Source organism: Haliotis cracherodii, unplaced genomic scaffold (assembly GCF_022045235.1).
Source record: "Haliotis cracherodii isolate W230 unplaced genomic scaffold, xgHalCrac1.p SCAF_11, whole genome shotgun sequence".
Lineage (NCBI taxonomy): Eukaryota > Metazoa > Mollusca > Gastropoda > Lepetellida > Haliotidae > Haliotis > Haliotis cracherodii.
Window position 1 is genome coordinate 46687892 of NW_027266266.1, and position 20162 is coordinate 46708053.

The 20162-nt window shown below is 39.6% G+C and overlaps 1 protein-coding gene across 2 annotated transcripts in view; it reads right to left on the reverse strand.

Annotated features, from left to right (window-relative positions):
• Nucleotides 1-14435: 14435 nt before the first annotated feature.
• LOC139456562 (microtubule-associated protein futsch-like) overlaps nucleotides 14436-20162 on the reverse strand; it is a 34940-nt gene continuing 29213 nt past the window's right edge. For both annotated transcript variants that reach the window (XM_071238345.1, XM_071238344.1), the window contains exon 3: nucleotides 14436-20126. In XM_071238345.1, the coding sequence (XP_071094446.1) occupies nucleotides 17201-20126 (2926 nt within the window). In that variant the 3' untranslated portion in view covers nucleotides 14436-17200. The remainder of the gene's footprint in view (nucleotides 20127-20162) is intronic.

The window sequence follows — 20162 nt, forward strand, 5'->3', positions numbered from 1 at the left end:
CCCTTAACAGTTTGCAGGTACTAATACAATACATACATACATATTTCGACAGGTGTCACAGTGAATAGATAATCTCTGCTGATGGAAATAAACAAAATTGGCTACCGTGCTGTCATCAAGTATCTCCAACTCCAGCAACCATCCATGCAGACATGGTGTCAAGGTAAGGAGATTATACTCCTTTCTTTGCCACTGTTAAGACGTGGGCAGCAGAGTTCAAGGGGCATCAAAGACCATTCCACCACTCAGGAAATTGTTGATCAAATACATGATATATTAATGTTTGATCCACGACTCACCGCACGTCACATTGTCACGGTATGCTTATCTCACGAAAGAGTTGAGAACATTCAAGGGATTTAACTGGGCATGACAAAGGTTTTTAGCAACGGACCAAGGCTTCTGACTCCAGGTCAGAAGGCCTCCAAATTAATCATCTCTTCTGAACTTTGCGTCGTTTTGAAACAGACTCAGCTGATTTTGTTGGGCGATTGTAAGCATGGATGAGTCTCGGGTTCACCACTCATTGAGAGACTAAAAACGGTCCGTGGAAACATCTAACGTCTTCTCCACCAGAGAAGGCAAAGTCTGTTCTATCTGAAGGCAAGGTGGTGGCTTCTGTTTTCTTGGATTCCAAAGGAGTCCTACTGGTGGGCTACCATCCGGAAGGTCTGACCATTAATGGTCACGACTATGTTAACCTGCTTAGGCAACACACTAAAGATGTGCTGTCCTACCCTGTGCACAAGTCTGTTGTCATGGCTGCAATGCATGACAATGGCTTTGAACTCAATAGAACATCCCCAATATTCGCCAGATTTGGCACCATCGGATGTCCACCTCTTTCCACACCTGACGAAAGAACTGTCTAGCAAGCATTATGGAAATGATAATGACGTAATTTCTGCTGTGTTTTTTTTTTATACCTACAGGAGGAAACCTTCCACACCAATGGGATGGATCCATCCACTGCAGCATCGTTCGCAGAAGTGTGGGGACAACTGAGGAAATTATGTTAACAATTATCTGCAACAAACCCCATCAACATAGCCCATCGTAGATAGGTAATCACATGACTGTTCAAACACCCCTCGAACACCATAAACGCTGTCAATTTCCGATCTCTGTACCAGTATACTGTACTCATATAAGCCATAATCATTTCTCGATGTTCGTTGGGTTAAGTCCTCAATACCGACATGGATGATTGACTGATATCGGGTATTGGAACAATAAAGTAAAAAGCGACAATGCTTTGGTGCACAATTAAAATTAAAAAAGCATAATCCACACGATTTACACCTTATTTTGAATTGGATGCTTGAGGTGAAGCATTATCCCGTCGGGACAAAATTGCAGAGTTAGAGTTACTAACTTGGTGACTTTGTTCTCGTGCAATGTGTATCCCACAAGGCGCAAGTCACAATGCAGTTCTCTTGTAAAACCATCTTAGCTGGTGGTAAAAACATTGGATGTAAGACACTTTTAATAATCGACTTTCTCCACGGGAATATCTCAAATAGAAATACATCTAGACGTGATATCTGATGTTGTGAGTATCTGTTAGTATAAATCAATCAAATCAAAATATACGTTTACGTTATAAAGTAACTGATGCTGAACTATTACTTACTGTAACATTATACTTCAAAAGTAATTGTTCAAAAGCGCTGAGAGCATGATCCTCTGTTGGGAGAACTCTAGTCTTTATTCACTGACCTCAAGGGGTGAGTCTTCAGCGTACACTTAGAATCTACTTACTTTGTTACACAGTGGTTTTTGCTGGTAATGTTATCTCCGTTATACTGTTTAAACAGTAAATTAATGCGAGCAGAATATTAATGCGAAAAATGCGAGTGACGAAAGGTCATATTAATTTTATGCGCATTAATTTTGTACCATCAAAATAAGGAAACAATGAACAAACGAAATAAATCACTTCAGTATTATTTACTAGTATTACATCAAAAACAATGATATCAGATAATTACAGCCACTGACAACAATCAGTCACAACAATCTTCAAGATAAGCCACCCCTATGGCCCTCTGCATAAGGGCAAGCACTGAGCCTCTACATGGAATGTCATTTTGTAACTTGAAACTCCACAATCACTGCTCAGATCTGAGCACATTCTGACCCCTAGAGGATATAGTACACTCGGCATAAACGTTGATCTGATCTCATCCGGAGGGCGGTTCCAGAGTTACGGTCCTGAAATTTGGAATACACGATCTCCATACGTCTTTGTGAGCGATGTCCTCACTGCCAGCAGATGTTGCCGATGGGATCTTAAGGATGTTATAGGTCTGTGTGGTTCAATGAGTTCAGCGTTGTATGAACTCACGATTGGTGTTCACGACACATTATGTAAAACCATATCTGGGCATATGATCTATATTGGTCTATGGAATATTAAACTATCAAATCTACCTATTGTTGTACCGGACATATTGTGTGAGCCTAAACAGGGTGCCTGGTCTATCAAAATGTGTGTCACGAGCGTTGTACCTGATTTATTATGTAATACCTAAACAGGGTGCTAGGGCGATTGGCATGAAGGATCTTACGACTTGTGTCAGCCAAATATCGGACCTCGTGATTGGTGGACACGATACAAGGTGTAAAACTAATCAGGACTCTGATCTGATTGTAACAACAGGTGTACCCGATACATTGTGTGAAATCGAATCAAGCTTCCTGGTATATATTCCTGGTCACGACTGGTGCAACGGACACATTACATGATGCCTTATCAGTGTGACTGGTCTCTTAAGCTGTCGGCGTCACAAATGTTGCACCCTATACACTGTGAGAACTGATTTGGCTTCCTGGTCCATTATACTGTCGGTGTCACTATCGGTGTACACAAACACATTGTGGTTCGTCGGGGTATCTGATTTATTTTGATGCGGTTTCTTATATCATGGGATATACTTAGTGTATGTACATCGATATATTGTGGAGGGAACAGTCAGGGGAGTGTTAAGATGCAAATGGATTAAACAGACACATAGTTGCCCCCCCCTGGATTTTTTTTTATAGAAAACAGTTTTATTTGAATCAAGTTGGGGACAAGTGATACTTGTACAAATATTTGCCCCCCCCCCCCCCCCCCCCCCCTGTCAAAAAAAGTTAACTACGGCCTTGAAATGATATACAACCTTTAACAACCTGTGCAAGCATGTTGTGACCTAACGAATTAGCATGCGTTCAAGGCTACGATAAGACCATGCTGTGACCCAGCACAACCCAATACTATCTTCCTCCTGTTATCGCTTCAGTAACGTGACCTACATAGTTGTATGCCTGTGTAAACACCACACTAGATAGTTTTCCTCATACTGTTCATGACGTTGTTACATCAAGCAGGCGCCATTAATATTGATTTCATCTTTTACACTCTGCATAATAGATATTCTTCTGGTGACGGCCCTACAGGACGAATAACACAAATGTCCGGGAACGTCTTCACATGACGATGTCATGTACGCCAATCTATAATACACCCGAGTAGTATGTATGTTTTTACCCATGACAATAACACTCAAACATAATCTGAATGTCTCTTATCTGTTGTAAAAGTGCGTGGTATAGTTGACTGTTTGCTGGCCTGTGATGATTTTAAGGAGGCTTATGAGGGTCTCTCTCGTAATGACGATAATCGTGTGGTTCATTTCCATCGGGTTTAATGTTACTTTCATGTCAATGTTTGCAACGACCATTATATGGACGTATAAAGTGTGTCTATCAGTGCGTAGCAGAAATGTTATATTTATATATTCGGTATACATAATATTGTCGGCTATTCATGTTTTACCAAGCATTGTCTTTTTGCCCAATAATGCAACCGTGATAACCGGTTGTTAGCTTCACTACCATGACGCCATCGTTATGAGATCCGACGCCTCCATACGCATTGACGTCATGGAGATGCATGTGTTGATACCACACATACGCTACTACCCGATAGCTTCCACAATTAGGTTACATAAATGTTTGCAAGATGGTCCTCAACGCAACTGTTGTTGTGTCGATATTTGTTTTTCATTGAAAGACATTTATTCCTTTCATATATTACAGAAATGTTTAACTGAGGAAAAGCAATCATGTACATCAACGTGCTGATCCACGTTAAACGTCCATATGCTAAGATATAATCATGTGTTTCGTTACAGAGCGAGTCAGTGTCAAGAGTCGTTTGTCCACGAAACTTGCGAAGAACTAGATCACCAAAGTACCTCGAAGGGTATCACTAGATAGACTGAAAAAGGTTCGATGACTATGCAAATGTAGCAACCAAGCAGAAACGGCTATCATTTTGACATATTTTAGATATTGATATTTTGATATTTGACTGATGGTGCCATATGTCGCGCCCGTTAATACAGGGACGCTTCGTATGCAGAATCCGATATTCTGAAGTAATCAATCATGTTTAACATGACAAGTTTCTTAACATGACTGGTTTCTTCGAATATCCCTTATACGACCGTCATCGGAATGACGTCATGGAAGATGCGCAGAAGGATAATGAATCATTGAGTTACATCTGTGTGAGTGAGTATGGTTTTACGCCGCTTTTAGCAATATTCCAATATCACGGCGAGGGACACGAGAAGTGAGCTTCACGCATAGTGCCCATGTGGGAAATCGAACCCGGGTTCTCGGCATGACAAGCAAACGCTTTAACCACAAAGCTACCCTTACGCCCGATCTACATCTGAGACAAAGGAGAAAACATTACTGGAAGAGCGCTATATTTTATTTTATCTTGGTATTGAGACACTTTGTAGACCTGTCTCAGAGACAAATATCTGATGACTAGTACTGAATGCAGAACATCAAGTATTCACATTTAACACACTTGAGTTCGTATCGCCGTGTTCGTGTTAGGTTGCAGTAAACCCGCAAAGGATGGTACATAGTATATTCCATGTACAGGGGGATAATATCTCGATAGCTTTGGTGTGTAACACCGAGGCGTTAACAGGATCATGTCACAGTCAAGTGCCGCTCTGTTCCCCGGCTTTATTTCCGACACCGCTCATTCGTCATTCTACAGTGTGAGATCATTTTGTGTTAAAGAATTAAATTAAATTAAATTTCATTCTCTGGTGATATAACGACACTCTCAAACCATGTATTGACTGGATGTATGATATCTCTTATATGTTCGCTCCCATATTCTTGTATTGAAAATGTTTTATTTGTAATTCTGATTTGAAAACATTAAGGGAACTTATATCAACATTCAGATATTTCTCATGTATTTATGGTCAGTATTGCCTCATCAATAATTGTACATAGCTTCTTGTGAATCTTTAATGATACCGTTGGGCAGCTAATGTTATGTTGATACTGACATCTTAAGGTAACACACAACCAAATGTTTTCTCATATACTTCTATAGTAACGTTATATTTTTCGGCCTTAGAGCAGCAATAAAAAAATAAAAAATGACTAGCTTAGTATGCTCCTTTTCCGAGTACCGGAAGCTAAACACAACACCCCCAGTTTCGCACCATATGTCACCTACTTGAAAATAGCTGTGGTCACATTCAGCATAAGTCATCATGTTGAAAAAGACAGTACTAAATATAGAAAAACATGGTCAGTTTTAATAACTGGATGGATGTACATTTGAAAGACATAAAAATCTTACAGAATATCCTCCAATCACAGCCTGCAGATATCTCTCGATCTGTACTGAAGGCTCCTACGAAAACCGCACTGTCCAAACTGGTACTGATTTGGTGTAGTAGAACCTTAAGTGCAGATATAGTAGTTGGTTTGCCACTCGTTGTTATCCCCGTGTTTAGAAACACACGTTAGCTAGGCGCCCCAGTTGTACTAACCCCGGCGGTCCTGGTCACCTTCGCACATAGGCATTAATGACATTCATTTTCATACATTTTATTTCCAACTAAGTAGATATTAGCGATAAAATCTTTTGCATGTTCATGCTATTTAAAAGCAGAGTCGATTGTACGATTCCGATCACAGCATGAGGATGCATTTATGAATCACTCTCAAACAGTGATGATACCAGTGTTTGCGAAAAGATGAGCATATCCTGCCCCACTGGTGTCACCCGTCACAAACACATGCAAAGGCAAGTCAGGTGTTCACCTAAACAAAAACACGGGGAGATGTGGTACAAGTCAAAATAAGGAATTGCATCGGACACTTGTTTGCAATACTCATCGAATATTTACATGAAATTCATGGACGTGGAGTACAAAGGTTATGAAAATACGGCAGCTGCAGCATAAATATATTCCACTTATCACACAACACATACTGTTGCCATTTTGAATACAGAGTCACATTGCAATCATCTGCAATAGGACTGTGCATCTGTAAGTTTCGCTTGCTGTTGTGTTACAAGTATGTTGGTCTAAATGTGTCTTCCACGCCCACGTCTCCCCTTTTAATAGTGTGGCTAAAACCAAGGTCACGTTGCCCCGGCTGTACTGTAATAAATACGTTATTTCACCCTTATCAATGGTTGATTCTTTCACTGGTTTGTGTGAACTAGAGCGCAACAGCTTGAGGTTTCCACGTACGGTCCCCGCTTAACAATGAGCAGATATAATGAAACATTTCAACAAACCGCATTGCAATGTGGTTTTGTAGCAACCTGTATATATTTTACACTAATAGAATAGATGATTATCGGTGTATACATTATATATAACTGTAGAGAGGCCATATCAGAGATATTCTTGTTGGCAAATCTGCTAATGGCACTGTTATCAGAGGTAGAGGCGAACAGAAACGTAAACCGTATAACCTTAAATCCTTAGTTCGTATCACATGACGGCCATTGTACTACTCTTAATAGAAATCATGTGTACAACTTAAAGTCAAAACCAAAGAAAATCTGTCGCCGTGTTTTGTTAAATCATTTTACAGTCACATGCACGCAGCTAATTCCAATATGGGTTCCTGCTAGTGCCGCCGAGGTCCCATTGACCTGTAAAGAATGTCGCGTATGTTCAGGTGTATCGGGGATCTCATACCGTTCAATAATGGTCAAATAGCCTCATCACTTCCGTCGATGTACCCGCCTGAACTAGAAATAAAAGAGACTAGTGAAAACACCACATCATAGTTTGGTATATACATACAGCCTCAGAGTGACAAAAGCAATCCACGAGACTGTGTGACTTTAACATTTCAAAAGTCAACTTTCTCTTTACGTCGAGCAATAATTCAACACATTCAGGCTTTGGTGTCTCCATTTCACAGCTTTTGGCCTACACTCGAGCTTGCTCTTTCTACGAAGAATGCTTAAGGCCTTAATAAAACTACCTAAATGCTGTGTGGAAGATAGAGGAGGCATTTCCAAATCAGTGACGGTATTTTTCCTTTTTCAGATGAACAGTCGACTTCCTATTTTTTTATGACGGGTGCCAGCTTTGGGACTCGATACGCTCACCTTTCCGCGCACACCCGGTATCACTGCTTGAAAATGAGTCATAAACACATGCTTATGATGCAGTCGGAATCGTACAATGGGTCCTGCTTTTAGCTGAGATTTCTTATGGTTTGGTGTTATGGTTGGTTGGTTTGTTGTTTAACGCCACAATCAGCAATATTCCAGCTATATGACGGCGGTCTGTAAATAATCGAGTCTGGACCAGACAATCCAATGATTATTATCATGAGCATCAATCCACGCAATTGGGATTGATGTCGTGCATCAACCAAGTCAGCGAGCCTGACCACCCGATCCCGTTAGTCGCCTTTTATGACAAGTATAGTCGCCTTTTACGGCAAGCATGGGTTGCTGAAGACCTATTCTACCCCGGAATCTTCACGGTTCGGGTGTTATGGGCAAGGGTTTTATTGCTTTTATTTATGGTTATAGAAAGGGTGACATGACATTTACAGCCCCTTTGAATTTACATAACAACCACGGAACGAACTATTTTAGCAGATTAAAATGAATGATGATTGCATACACGTAAAATACATATTTGATGCATAAGGACATATTGATATTATCTACAAATGACAATATTAAGCTATATATTCAATTTGTGAGATTGTTCTGAACATATTTCATTGTACTTTGCAAATCAAAATATCTCCATTGTCTTAATAAAATATCCTGATTCACTGATAGACACTTTCATAGTTAGTTTTATTCAACGCAAAAAAACCTCGAAAACAAGTACCACGGTACAGAAGCTCACCTTTATTCAGCGATATGATATTTATGGTTTGAGATGTGATATATATTATATATAAAGGAACTTATACCAAATAATTGAATATAACCATGGTTCAAAACGGCAATCAATATATTCTGTTGTGATTGCCGTTTTGAACCATGGTGATTCGTTTTGAACCATGGTGATATATAAAAAATGTCAAATAAAGCTTGTTCAACTGTTGGCCCATCGATCCACGCAATTGGGATGACATGCATCAACCAAGTCAGCAAAGCCTGACCACCCGATCCCGTTAGTCGCCTCTCACGACAAGCATAGTGGGCAAGTATGGGTTGCTGAAGACCTATTCTACCCCGGATCTTCACGGGCACATGCTGTGTAAACATATTGAGAAAAAAACATATGTTTGGAGCAAAAGTTTAGGTTTTAGTGCAGTCGAACGAATACTTAGAAGAAGGTACTTTCCATCTCAGTTTCCACAGGAATCCTGGTGATATGGAAAATGTTGGTGACAGTATGGTGAAATATGCCTGAAATGATCCAAACAAGTGTTGCAATGCCGACACACAAGGTAAACTTCAAATTATGTTTCAAGATCACTTGTACGTCACGGGCTATGACACCAATGTCTGCAATGCGTCATGAACAACGGTATTTACATCCCAAACAAAACATTATATTTTGAGGTGTGACCTATTCCACCTAGCTTGCACAGTTTCGGTAGTGGCGTCAGATATTTAGACTCTGATCGAAATGCTTTGGTTTGTTATATATACTCCTTGTAATGAGCACATTAGGTTTGTGTTGTTCAAGCTTTACAGGCTTTTGTACAACCTCTTTTGCATGTAGCGTGTTTCAGGAAGACACGGTAATTGTTACATGGCAACAAGCCAGCGCTCGGAAGGGAGTTGTCGGAAAGGGCGGGTATGAACTCGATCCCGACATTGTAATGGTTGTTAACATGCACGACATTAGGCTCAGCACGCATTACCAGTGACACATGTCACTGTAGATAAATTGAAGAATAAACCGTTTGTTTCATATTTCGTATTTACTTGATGCGTTGGTTGATTCGGAGAAATAAAATAAACTTATCGAGATATTTCTAGAGGATACAAAATTATGTTAGCTCTGGCATTTAGTGAGTGGTGAGTTGGAATGGGAATTGTGTGGCTGCTTGTACGAGATCGGACTATTGCTGATCCACAGAGCGCACATGGATCCTCCACTAAGACACAGTATACTAACTTGGAGGCGACCAATCCGTGTTTATCTCCTTATGCCGAGACCAAGGAGGGCTAACAATAAGTGGCTAAGTGAGTGAGTTGGTTGTAACGCCGCTTTAACATTGGTACAGTTATATCATGACCTGTCAGTTAGCTTCCTGTGGGAGGAAAGCCCGAAATGATGCAGGTGTTAGACCTTTACCACTTTGATGAAACCCACGTCCATGGGTATGGTAAACCTAGAAACATAATCGGGGTGAACCGGGACTCGATACATCAATCCTAGTTTCCTAGCATGCCCAAGGGACGTAACTCTGCACAGCCAATTGCGATGCCATACGACTGGGCCGACCGTGCCCCCGTGAAAACAGTTAGCATCTCAGGTGGTACCATGAAATTATGTTACACTTTCTACCTGAAACAATTGATATTAACATATATCGATAATATGTTCAATAACTGTAGTACAAGTCTCTATCTTTCAATTTTCCAATTTCAATTATAGTCTTTAACGCACAATCAATCACAATAGTCAAATCTTAATTATATTGGACGTCTTATTGATGTTATAATGTCAAACGTCATGAACTTGGACCATGACGGCAGATCTTCGATATATCGCGATATATAGTTTGACAAACAAGGATTGAGTTCGACTGTTATTAGCACGCTGCAGGTTCTACTGAAGGCAACAGTTGGTCGGAGAGGACGCCTGCATGTCATGAAAGGATCTTTTGGGCTGAAAAGGAATGGGGCTGTGATGTGGCATGTAGCTCTTACTTGTGTCGCTTGTCCCCCGATTTTCCATATCTGTACAGTGGTCGTACCGGGCGTGGATATTGCTGGAATATTGCTGAATGGCATTTACCCTAACTCACCCAAAAGGAAAGCTATCCCATCCTACTTGAAGCAGTCCGGTAACATATGCAGGCTATTCAAAAGATATTACCAAAAATAATTTCAGAACCTTTCATTAGTCCAGTAAGTTTATATTCAAAATGAAAGCCAAGACGACGTGGACTTTGTAATTGAACAGAAAGTTACTCTCATGTATGTCTGTACTTTGAGATGTAAACACCAAAAGCATAAATAGTTTGCACATCTATTGATTAAAAAGCCCGATGATGTTTTTTTAGCCTGATGTAAGGATGAGACTGTCATATTCCTGTAATATCTGCAAATGACCGCGTGCAGTGTATGGTTGCATATATGACATTGCTGATGACTGCAAAATTATAATTTAGATATTTTGTCATAAACGTTCAAACAGAACTGTCCAGTTTCTTGAACTGTAATCTGATGAGCTGGATTGATGTCGTTTTTTGTGTGCATTGTTATGATTCTGGTGGATAAATCACTTGTATTCCGTAATTTACCTGATAGATGTCATCATAATAGTAATGTATTGCGTTTTACTGTAAATTAAATTATCACCCTTAAGGGCTAGATAACTACATAAACAAATGTGTTAGAGAGGATAACGTTTAATAGTGGAATGTGCATGCCCGTTTTAATAGAAGTGATTTAAATTACACCCACAAGTGGAAATGTACCTGTATGCAAAAGAAATCTGCACTACTATATGGAATCAGGCCACAAAAGAGAGCTTGTTTTTTCATGCAAATTGTCTGAATGGCGGGTGCTGCTGGTAAGACAGAACAATACTTACCCTTTTCGCGAACATCTGGTGTCATCACTGATTTTCAGAACTCCTTTTATATAGTTTTCACAGCTTTTTTGCCCTTAACGCAAAGGGCGTGTTTCGACGGATGTTCTAGACTGGTTATTATTTGCATTGACAATTTAGTTTGTAAAGTTACTACGTTCTTATCAGAGTGTATATGCTTTTTTGAGCCGAATGGAATATGTTTCCGCGGATAATCGAGACTTGATTTTCTCATCATCATAAGTTCCCATCATCGACGACTTATTTATGATACCAAACCTGGACAATGTTTAATTAGGAAAGCATAAGCACCTTTGCTTTAATGGAGTTTTCACAAACATAAATTAGAATATAATCATCATTTCGTTAGGCCAGAGAGTAAAGTTTGCAAGCTTTAAATATGAAGCTATTCGCTTACACAAGCTAAAGACAGATAATTTCCCTAATCCATCTTCAGACTGATGACTGTTTCTATGACGACTAAAATTGCTCTGACATTTAGCTTGACTGAAGATAGACCCAAAAGGCTTTGTTCTGTTTTTCAAATTTGATTAAATGCCAAACCAATTCTAATTTCAAATAAACTTTCTACCTAGTATTGTTTGTGTTCTTGAAATGCCATTTCCTTTATATGAGATGTATAAAAGTTTGAAAGTGAAAGGAAATAGTGAAATTCTTCATTTTTCCCCTCATAAAAACACATCGAGCTTCACTGGTCCGCCTTGACCCGTTTTGTTCCGTATAGAACATTGATCAAATTCAATACCATATAGTCGATGCAAACGTATAATTGACTTTCAGTCATAAATAAACTAATCCGATCGGATGACTTGTGTGAAATATCAAGTTTAAACATGACAAATTATAATTAATGCAGTCACGTTGATACATCTGAGGCAACATTGTATGAACTAATAAAGTCGCACTGACGATTGCCATGCTGATTAATACGTACATTTTACAGCTTCATGCTGATAATTCTATGCCTGAACAAAATCATTGTCCGATTCTGAAAGCATTTTTTAATGATTATTAATGACAATTATGTTTATTTGCTTAACGCAGTAAGACTCTTTTTTCACGACTTACGTTGCTCCAAAACGTCAATGGTCGAAAACGAAAAAATAAATATATTTTCTAAATGCGTTGTTTAATAAAATATATGTATTAAACCTGTTGTTCTAACGATAGCCAATCAAAGTTTTGACTGATGAAACATTTGAAATGTGTTATGGATATATGTTCACAAAATTCACGATAAATGTCGGTCCTAAATGAATGTGATCCTCCCGAAAATTTCTGTGTTTGTTGTTAAACGCCTCACTATACAATATTCCAGCTACATGACGGCGGTCTGTAAATAATCGTGTCTGGACCAGACAATCCAGTGATTGACATAACAAGCATCGATCTCAGCAATTGGATACGCTGACATGCATCAACCAAGTCAGACAGCCTGACCACCCGATCCCGTTGGTCGTCTCTTACAACAAACATGTGTTAACGAAGATCAATTCCAACTCGGATCTTCAAGAGTCAAATACTGTATGCACATGTCGCATGTACACTGCAAAACAAAGAAAGGCAAAATATTTTACATGTGTATTTTATATATCATATAAATAATCAACAGAAGGTAATTGATTGTTCAAAATTAACATACATCATTTTCATTGACCCAGGTTCCATATGGCACACATGGAACAGTAGATTTTCAAGGTGAAGGTCATCTGTTCTCAATATCTGGTCCAAACCTGACAGGTATCGCCATGGAAGCAATCAGATCACGAATTGTGGCCTGGGGAATGTTTACCAACCCTGCTGCAGTCCTTGTGCCAACTATCGAAGGTTCTGTGGTTGTTGCTGACAAACTCGCAGTCGTTGATCCAGTGCATCTCATAAATGTTCGACTGGGTTGAAATCTGGAGACCCGGAGGGCCATGGCGGGACCTGGATGTTCTGATTCCTGAAAAAAGCCTTCGTCGGTCTTGCCGTGTGAGGTCGGACGTTGATTGTTGGAAAATGACGTTCGCATAATGGCTGAATAATCTCATTCGTGCAACGTTGTTCCCAAGAAATCCCAAGAACTTCAATCAAGTCTGATCACCAGTGTAGGATTTGGTTGATCTGTCCGCTTCCTGTATGCAGTTTCGTGCATAACGTTCCCCGCGACGCCTGTAAACACGACGATTACCATCCGCACAGCGAAGCATAAAACGTGACTCATCACTAAACCAAACTTATCTCCATCACAGTTGTGGCCATAATCAGTGACCTTTGACACCACTGCCGTCGCAGCCGACGACGCATGTCCTTCAAATTGACACCTCAAACTGGTCGTCCATCGCGAATAACTTCAGCGCGTAAACAGTTCCTCACTTTCTGGGCTGACATCCTAAGGAATCCTGGTATTGCCGTAGTTGTAGTGGGGCGTGGTGGTTTTTTCACGAAGGTGACGAAGACTTATGAATCTGTCCTGTGCTCTGGTAGTGATACGTGGTCGACCGGATCTGGGAAGGTCCCGTTTGTCTGATAACGGTTCAACAGTCTTGTAATGGTGCTTGAAACTATGAGCCTTGCAACAATCTATCTTTTTAGGCTACCTTTTTCCACCAGCCTGATGCATTTTTTTCAGGCATTTTCTGGGACCATTTACTTTTTAATTTTAAACTAAAACGGGGATGTAACTCCATTTTTGAGAAAATATTATTCATGTTTTACATAGTTTTCCCCCTTTAAACCAACATATTACAGTTTAAGCCTTTAAAGCTTTGAAATGCGATAAAAAATCAGTATTGGATGTTACCACCTCGCTCAAGTGTGCCAGCTAAAAGCTCCACATTACCTTAACCAGAGAAAACATACCATTATGTGGGTTCTTCCTAAACGTTGTGTAAGAGCTGTTGGGACTGTTGTCATTTTTGATAGAACTCTGCACAGGATCCCTGGGTGTTCTGCCAAGGCAGTTGTCTCTTGCCCATGATGTTCCATGTGCAGGAAATAAGGTTCAAGTCGGACTAAGTGCAGGTCATGGAGAATTCAACTGCAGCTCATTCAAGAACAAGACAACGTTCTTTGATGTACTAGAGTTCAATCCTTGTACTGAGCAAGTGACCTTTTCATTGAGTCTTCCAGCTGATGTCCAGCACATTATTTTAATCCTTTCCTCACAGACCCTCTGGACCTTACAAGATTCCAATCTCGATTATCTGTGTACTTCAATAATATTATTTGCTTTGAGAGTCTTTCAAATTACGGAACAACTGTAAAGGTCTTGTCCAGTTTCACTTTCGAAACAGTCTGATTCTTTTTTATTTGACAATTCTGGGATTGCACAAAATAAATTCAAAGAATATTGGGCAATGTCAGAATATTTTATTCAAAATAATTTTGCAAATTCAAAAGCTAACAATTGTTCATAACCAACTTGCATACTAAGTCGTTTATCAAGAAATGTGACATTTCCTTCACACATGATTACCTTCTAACCTCATATTCTTCCGACATCCTCAAGTTTTAATAATGATGCTCGGTACAATCTGCTTTTTCTACATTTGTTACAGATCAGTATGCTGATGGTGCCTGTTACACATAAATGAATGTGCCTGCATCTAATGCACCGCCATATATGGTGATAGCTCCCCATCCACTGTTACATGTTATGCTTGAGGGAGCATGCAAGACAAAATTGCCTCCAATAGTTAAGAGTGTATTTTAACATATGTTGTTACTATATGACAAAAGCAGTTTGTGATTTAACAAGGTGTCAGAATACACTCCATTATACCAATGTATCCATGCTATTTGTTATAACATGGTATTATGCATCCCTGTTTTATAACTTAAGTTTGAGACACAAATTTACATACAGGTTGTCATAATCAGGTGTTATACCATGTGATAACAAAAAGCTATTCATGATAATCCAATATCAATTAGTTATAACACATAACTGGTATATACAACAACCCCACATTCAATATTCGTTTTACATATATATGTATAAATACTAAAATCACTTCACAAAAATAAAGTGGGCAGTATGATTACTGTACTTCAGTGCTGTTAAACTAAAGGGCAACATGAACAAGGACTATGTGGAGTACCCAGTGGCAGTGAGGTGCAACTCTAAAGCCTATTAAGGTATGGTATCTTCGGGCAAATGACCTTACTGGTCATAGCCAACACATCTTGTTAAGATTAATTTACAGCACATAATCAATAAAAAAGCTATGTCTACATATGGCATAGCTGTACTGCTGATGATACATATCTATGTATGTTACAGGCCCTGGTCTAATGCCTGACTCAACAATGTACAACAATGTCTAGTCCAGATTGGACTATTGAATAAGGAATCACCCACCATACATTCACTGTCAAAGCGTTGCAAGACCCTTGAGTGTGCAAAACTTTAGCACCTTTTGTCCAATTATATGACTGTCATGAAATTACATATAAAACAATTGTCACAGACATACAAGACATGATCTCAAATCATTTGATTGTTCATTCTTCACTGGATATCAGAGAAGTGTTAGGGGCTAGATCGTATGGTATTAGCCAAATAGACAAGTTTTTGGAACCTATGTTAAATGTATGGGTGTTATGATTGTATTAGCCATAAGATCACATTTTTGAATTAGGATCAAAGCCCGTTGTATATAGAATGACTTAATAGGTGTGAATATCTTTTTGCCCCTCTGAAAGAACCTCCCTCCAACATCATTAGCAAGTGGAAACTTCCTGATCATCAGATATACACAATGACATATTTCACAAATGATATGCATATTGGATTAAGTGAAAATAATTTGTCACATACAGCAGAAGGTAAAACCTTTAAAGTTCATAAAGGAAATGAAAGTCAGACTTCATGCATACAGTTAGAGGTTTTAATAATTTTAATCCCCTTAGTTGATTAGTCATGAAATAAAGAACATTAAGAATTTGTAGCTACATGATCACTATTCAAACTTAACTTTAACTTTAGTCCTTGAAGAATCAACAAAGCAAACAAAACAACTTCAAGATAATGTAAATATATTGTTCCTTTCTCTGTGTTTTGTATTTAAAGTTAAACTGCAAGATCTTCAATCATATGAAAAATAAATATCAACTTGTCCTGAAAAGAATATCAGGAAATATACAGTTGACAAGTTTTGGGCTTCCAAATAGTTTTTCCTTTGTTTATAAGTCAAATTGGAACATGATACATACAGCAAAGTCCAACAAGCACCAATCAATACTCCCTTGGGAGGCTAAATACATTGCAAATGTATTGTATACTATCACCTTTCTTCAAAAGAGATAAATTCTCCAGCATTAATAATGTGAAGTTGAACATGTTGGCATTGTACTAAAATATAGCAACAAAATAAAAGGATGGAGCCATAAGGCTCTGTAGCTCACATACAATTTCTAAAAATACACAAGGTCAGAAAATCAGATCATTTGAAATGATGATAATAGGCCTCATGCTTCCAGAGGTGTTGAAAATGTAACACAGCAGAAATGCCGCTCAACAGAAGTTCAATCAAACTTTAGGTTTGATTTGAGCAAAATATTTAACTTGAGGTACCTTAAGCTATTCCAACACACAAAGAGATAAAAAAAAAAACATGACATCAAGACACATTCAGACCACCCATTCAAGCAAATCACTGAAAATATCAATCCTGTACAGGTGTTTCATAAATACTGAACATTAAAATCATAAACCTTATTGGGTTTGCTTGTCAACCATCTGAGACATCACTTATCACTTGAATTAAGGACAAGAGAACATTCCATTTATGATATGAAATTAAGCATGCAGCATGTGATAAAATATGCATCATATTATAACGAATGTGAACATGAATACTGATGCGGAGAAACTATTTATAAGGCCTGATCCTAACAGGCAATAAATAAATGAATACATGTAAAATCTTGGCATTACTTCAGTTGGGTAATGGCATCGAAGTGGCAAGCAATTACCAATACAGGAATGTCATCCACATAATGTATACCGTATCTCAAAGATGCATATTGGCAGGGAATACATTCACTGCACAAAGTGTGTCCAAACATGTCTGCAGTACATTAGCACTTGTAAATAGATGGATGCAAAGGTTATCCTTCTATGGCACTTTGACAAACATGACATCTTTTCCTGGGTGGCATCGCTCAATATGAGGGGTAACCTCAAAATCTTGTAACGGTCTAAACTGTGGACAGTAAGGGCAACAGAAACCTTGTTGTGAAATCCTTGAATGACCAGTTTTTTTCATTGACAAAACTGACCGAGCTGGAATGCTCTGTTTAGGTCTTGGGTGGCTGGCAATGGGGACAGCATGCCTGCTTCCATGTGACCTCTCTGCTAAAGCCTGAGCTACAGTCTTTGCACTTGATGGTCTTGGGGGTTGAGAAACAGGGACAGATAGAGATGATGTGTTCACAGGAGTCTGGGAATGCATCTGAGGTAGCTGTTGAGGTGGAACACTAAGTCTAGTACCTTGATGCTGTGGTAGGTGTGCAAGCACAAAAGAGTTACCAGTGTTTATTCCTGGAATGCACAAACCTTGCAACTGCAAAGGGTTCAGTGGAACACCAGCCATCTGCATTTGTGCAAGCTGGGTATAGGGCAGGGCCTGTACCTGCTGCAAGAGAGTTCCCGGAGCAGCCAGGGTGCCAACAATGTTTGGGATGGTGTTTCCAAGGACTTGTTTAACTGGCGGCCTTACAGAAGTATTGGAAGTTGATTGTGGACATGGTTTCTGTCGTCTTGAATCTGGTTTTAGGTTGAATATTTTGAAAGCATCTGGAGGCAGATCATCAGTTACTGTCTTTGACTGTGGAGGGGTTGACGACACTTGTGTTGGAGCAGGAGAGGGAGTTCTCGACAAATCAAGAGGACAATTCCTGAATAACAGGGACTTTCGATGGGCTTGTGCTGCTTGTGACTGACTGTGCTGGATATTAGCATTCACAGATGAAATCATTGGAGCAGCAGAACTAGGTCTTGGAGGTGGTTGAGGCCTTGGCATACTCGAGTAGCTTGGAACCTTTAGAACTGGTCTTGAAGCAAATAACGATGGTTGGCTAGTATTTAACATGGGACTACTTCTGCTAGTTATAGGACTACTTCTGGAATTAAGCAAAGCCTCCCGAGAGAACTGAGGACTACTTCTTGGATTAAGTTGACTACTTTGAGCATTCAGAGGACTATTTCTTTCCAGTTGTGCAGCTTTTTCCTTTTCTCTTTCTCTTTCTGCAGCTCTCATGTGAAGCCTATGGAGCTTATCCGTCATAGAGAAAAGTGAAGACTTAGGTCTGCATATTTGTAGTTCTTTGATCTTTTCTGCCACCAATGGTCTGTCTGCTAAAGATATGGATGTTGTTTGTTGTGTTGGCGTAGAAGAAATATGTGTCTTTGCAATGTGTCCCTCTGCTTGCTGAGATGCAGTCGTCTTGGGAAGAATAGGTACACCAAATCTCTTGAGTGGAGGTGGAGGTGCTGTGTTTACTACTATCTGTTTATTTGCTGTGACTGGGGCAGTGGTGGTTTGGGTGACAGATGCAGTAGTTGCTGTTGAGACACGCACTGTTGTATCCACTGACACAACTGATGAGGCCACTGCAACAGCTGCCGAGTGGGAAATGACATTTGAGGAGTCAATAAGACTAGCAGGGCTACTGATTGCAGTTGTTGGCACTGCTGGAACTACAACATCACCATCTTCTTCCACAATATTTGCATTGGCGTTCACAGGGTCATCAACACTTTCACAGTCCATCATCAGTTCCTGAGCTTGTTCAGGACTTGACTTTGTAGAGCTTTTTACTTTAGGGGGCGAGAACCTTGTGCTTGTTCCAACAGGAGTTGAAAACCTTGTGTTTGCTACCATAATGCCTTTTGGCTGTGAATGTGCTGGTTGAATTGGTGTTGGAAATCTTGGAGGTCTTAGAGCGAGTCTTGGTGCAGTAGTAATTCCTCCAACACCTTGTGATATCAGTGGGGGTCGACCTCTCTTTGATGATTGCCCTGTAGACCTGATTGCAGATGGTCTAGAAGGGTTTCTACTTTCTCCCACAACTAAAACATCATCTTCAGACTCATCATTCACTACTCCTATGGAAGGTTTTGGAGCTATTTTTCTATTGGTATCAAGTTTAGCACCTTTGTTAGTGTTCACTTTATCATTGTAAGCACCACTTTTCGAAATAGATGGTATTCTCAAAAACAAATTGTCTTCAATAGCCACAGACAAAGGATGGTCATTTGGATCTTGGTTGTGCTCTTTCATGATGTGGGCAAACACTACCTCATCTGACTTGTCCTTGAACGTCTTACACAGTGGACACACTTGAACAAAGGCATCAGGATGTTCCCTCTCTAGATGTCCAAAAGTATAGTCTAGTGATGGCATATGTGCCTGACACTTCAAACACATGTATATGTCTTTCTCAATAACAAATGTATTGCCTACTTTGTTACACTCCACACCAGATGGAATCGCAAGCACTTGAACAAATGTCTTTGCAGTGTCCGAGAGAGATACTTCATTCTTTGCACAGTTAGAAGGGTGCACTTTTTTTACATGTTCATGCACATTTACCTCAGTGGTGAACTCCGGCTTTTGTGAATTAAAGCCTTTACAATAAGGGCAAGTAAACAGAGCAATTTCACTGTGATAATTTTTCAAATGTTCTACCATAGCCGACAGATAGGGAGAATGTATGTTACATTTCATACACTTGTATGTGCAAGTTATTCGCTCATTTCTCAGAACCAAAGCATCAACATCAACCTCAGGCAGGTTATTGGCTCCACGAGATGTCTGACTAGTGTTTCGGGTTGGCATCTTTTTCCTTGGAGGCTCAACAGCTGGTTCAGGGTTCTGATCACGTAAACTGACAACATCAACAATTTTTAAGCTTGAGACACCAGAGTCATCATGGCCATTGTCATCATTTATGTCTGTTACAATGGCACCTTTCTCTGCACCTGTATTTTCTTGATCCAAAGTAGCTTTCTCTTTCTCCATTGATGGAACAGCATCATTCCTGAAACAGAAGCATTTATGAGTCAAACACTATGCA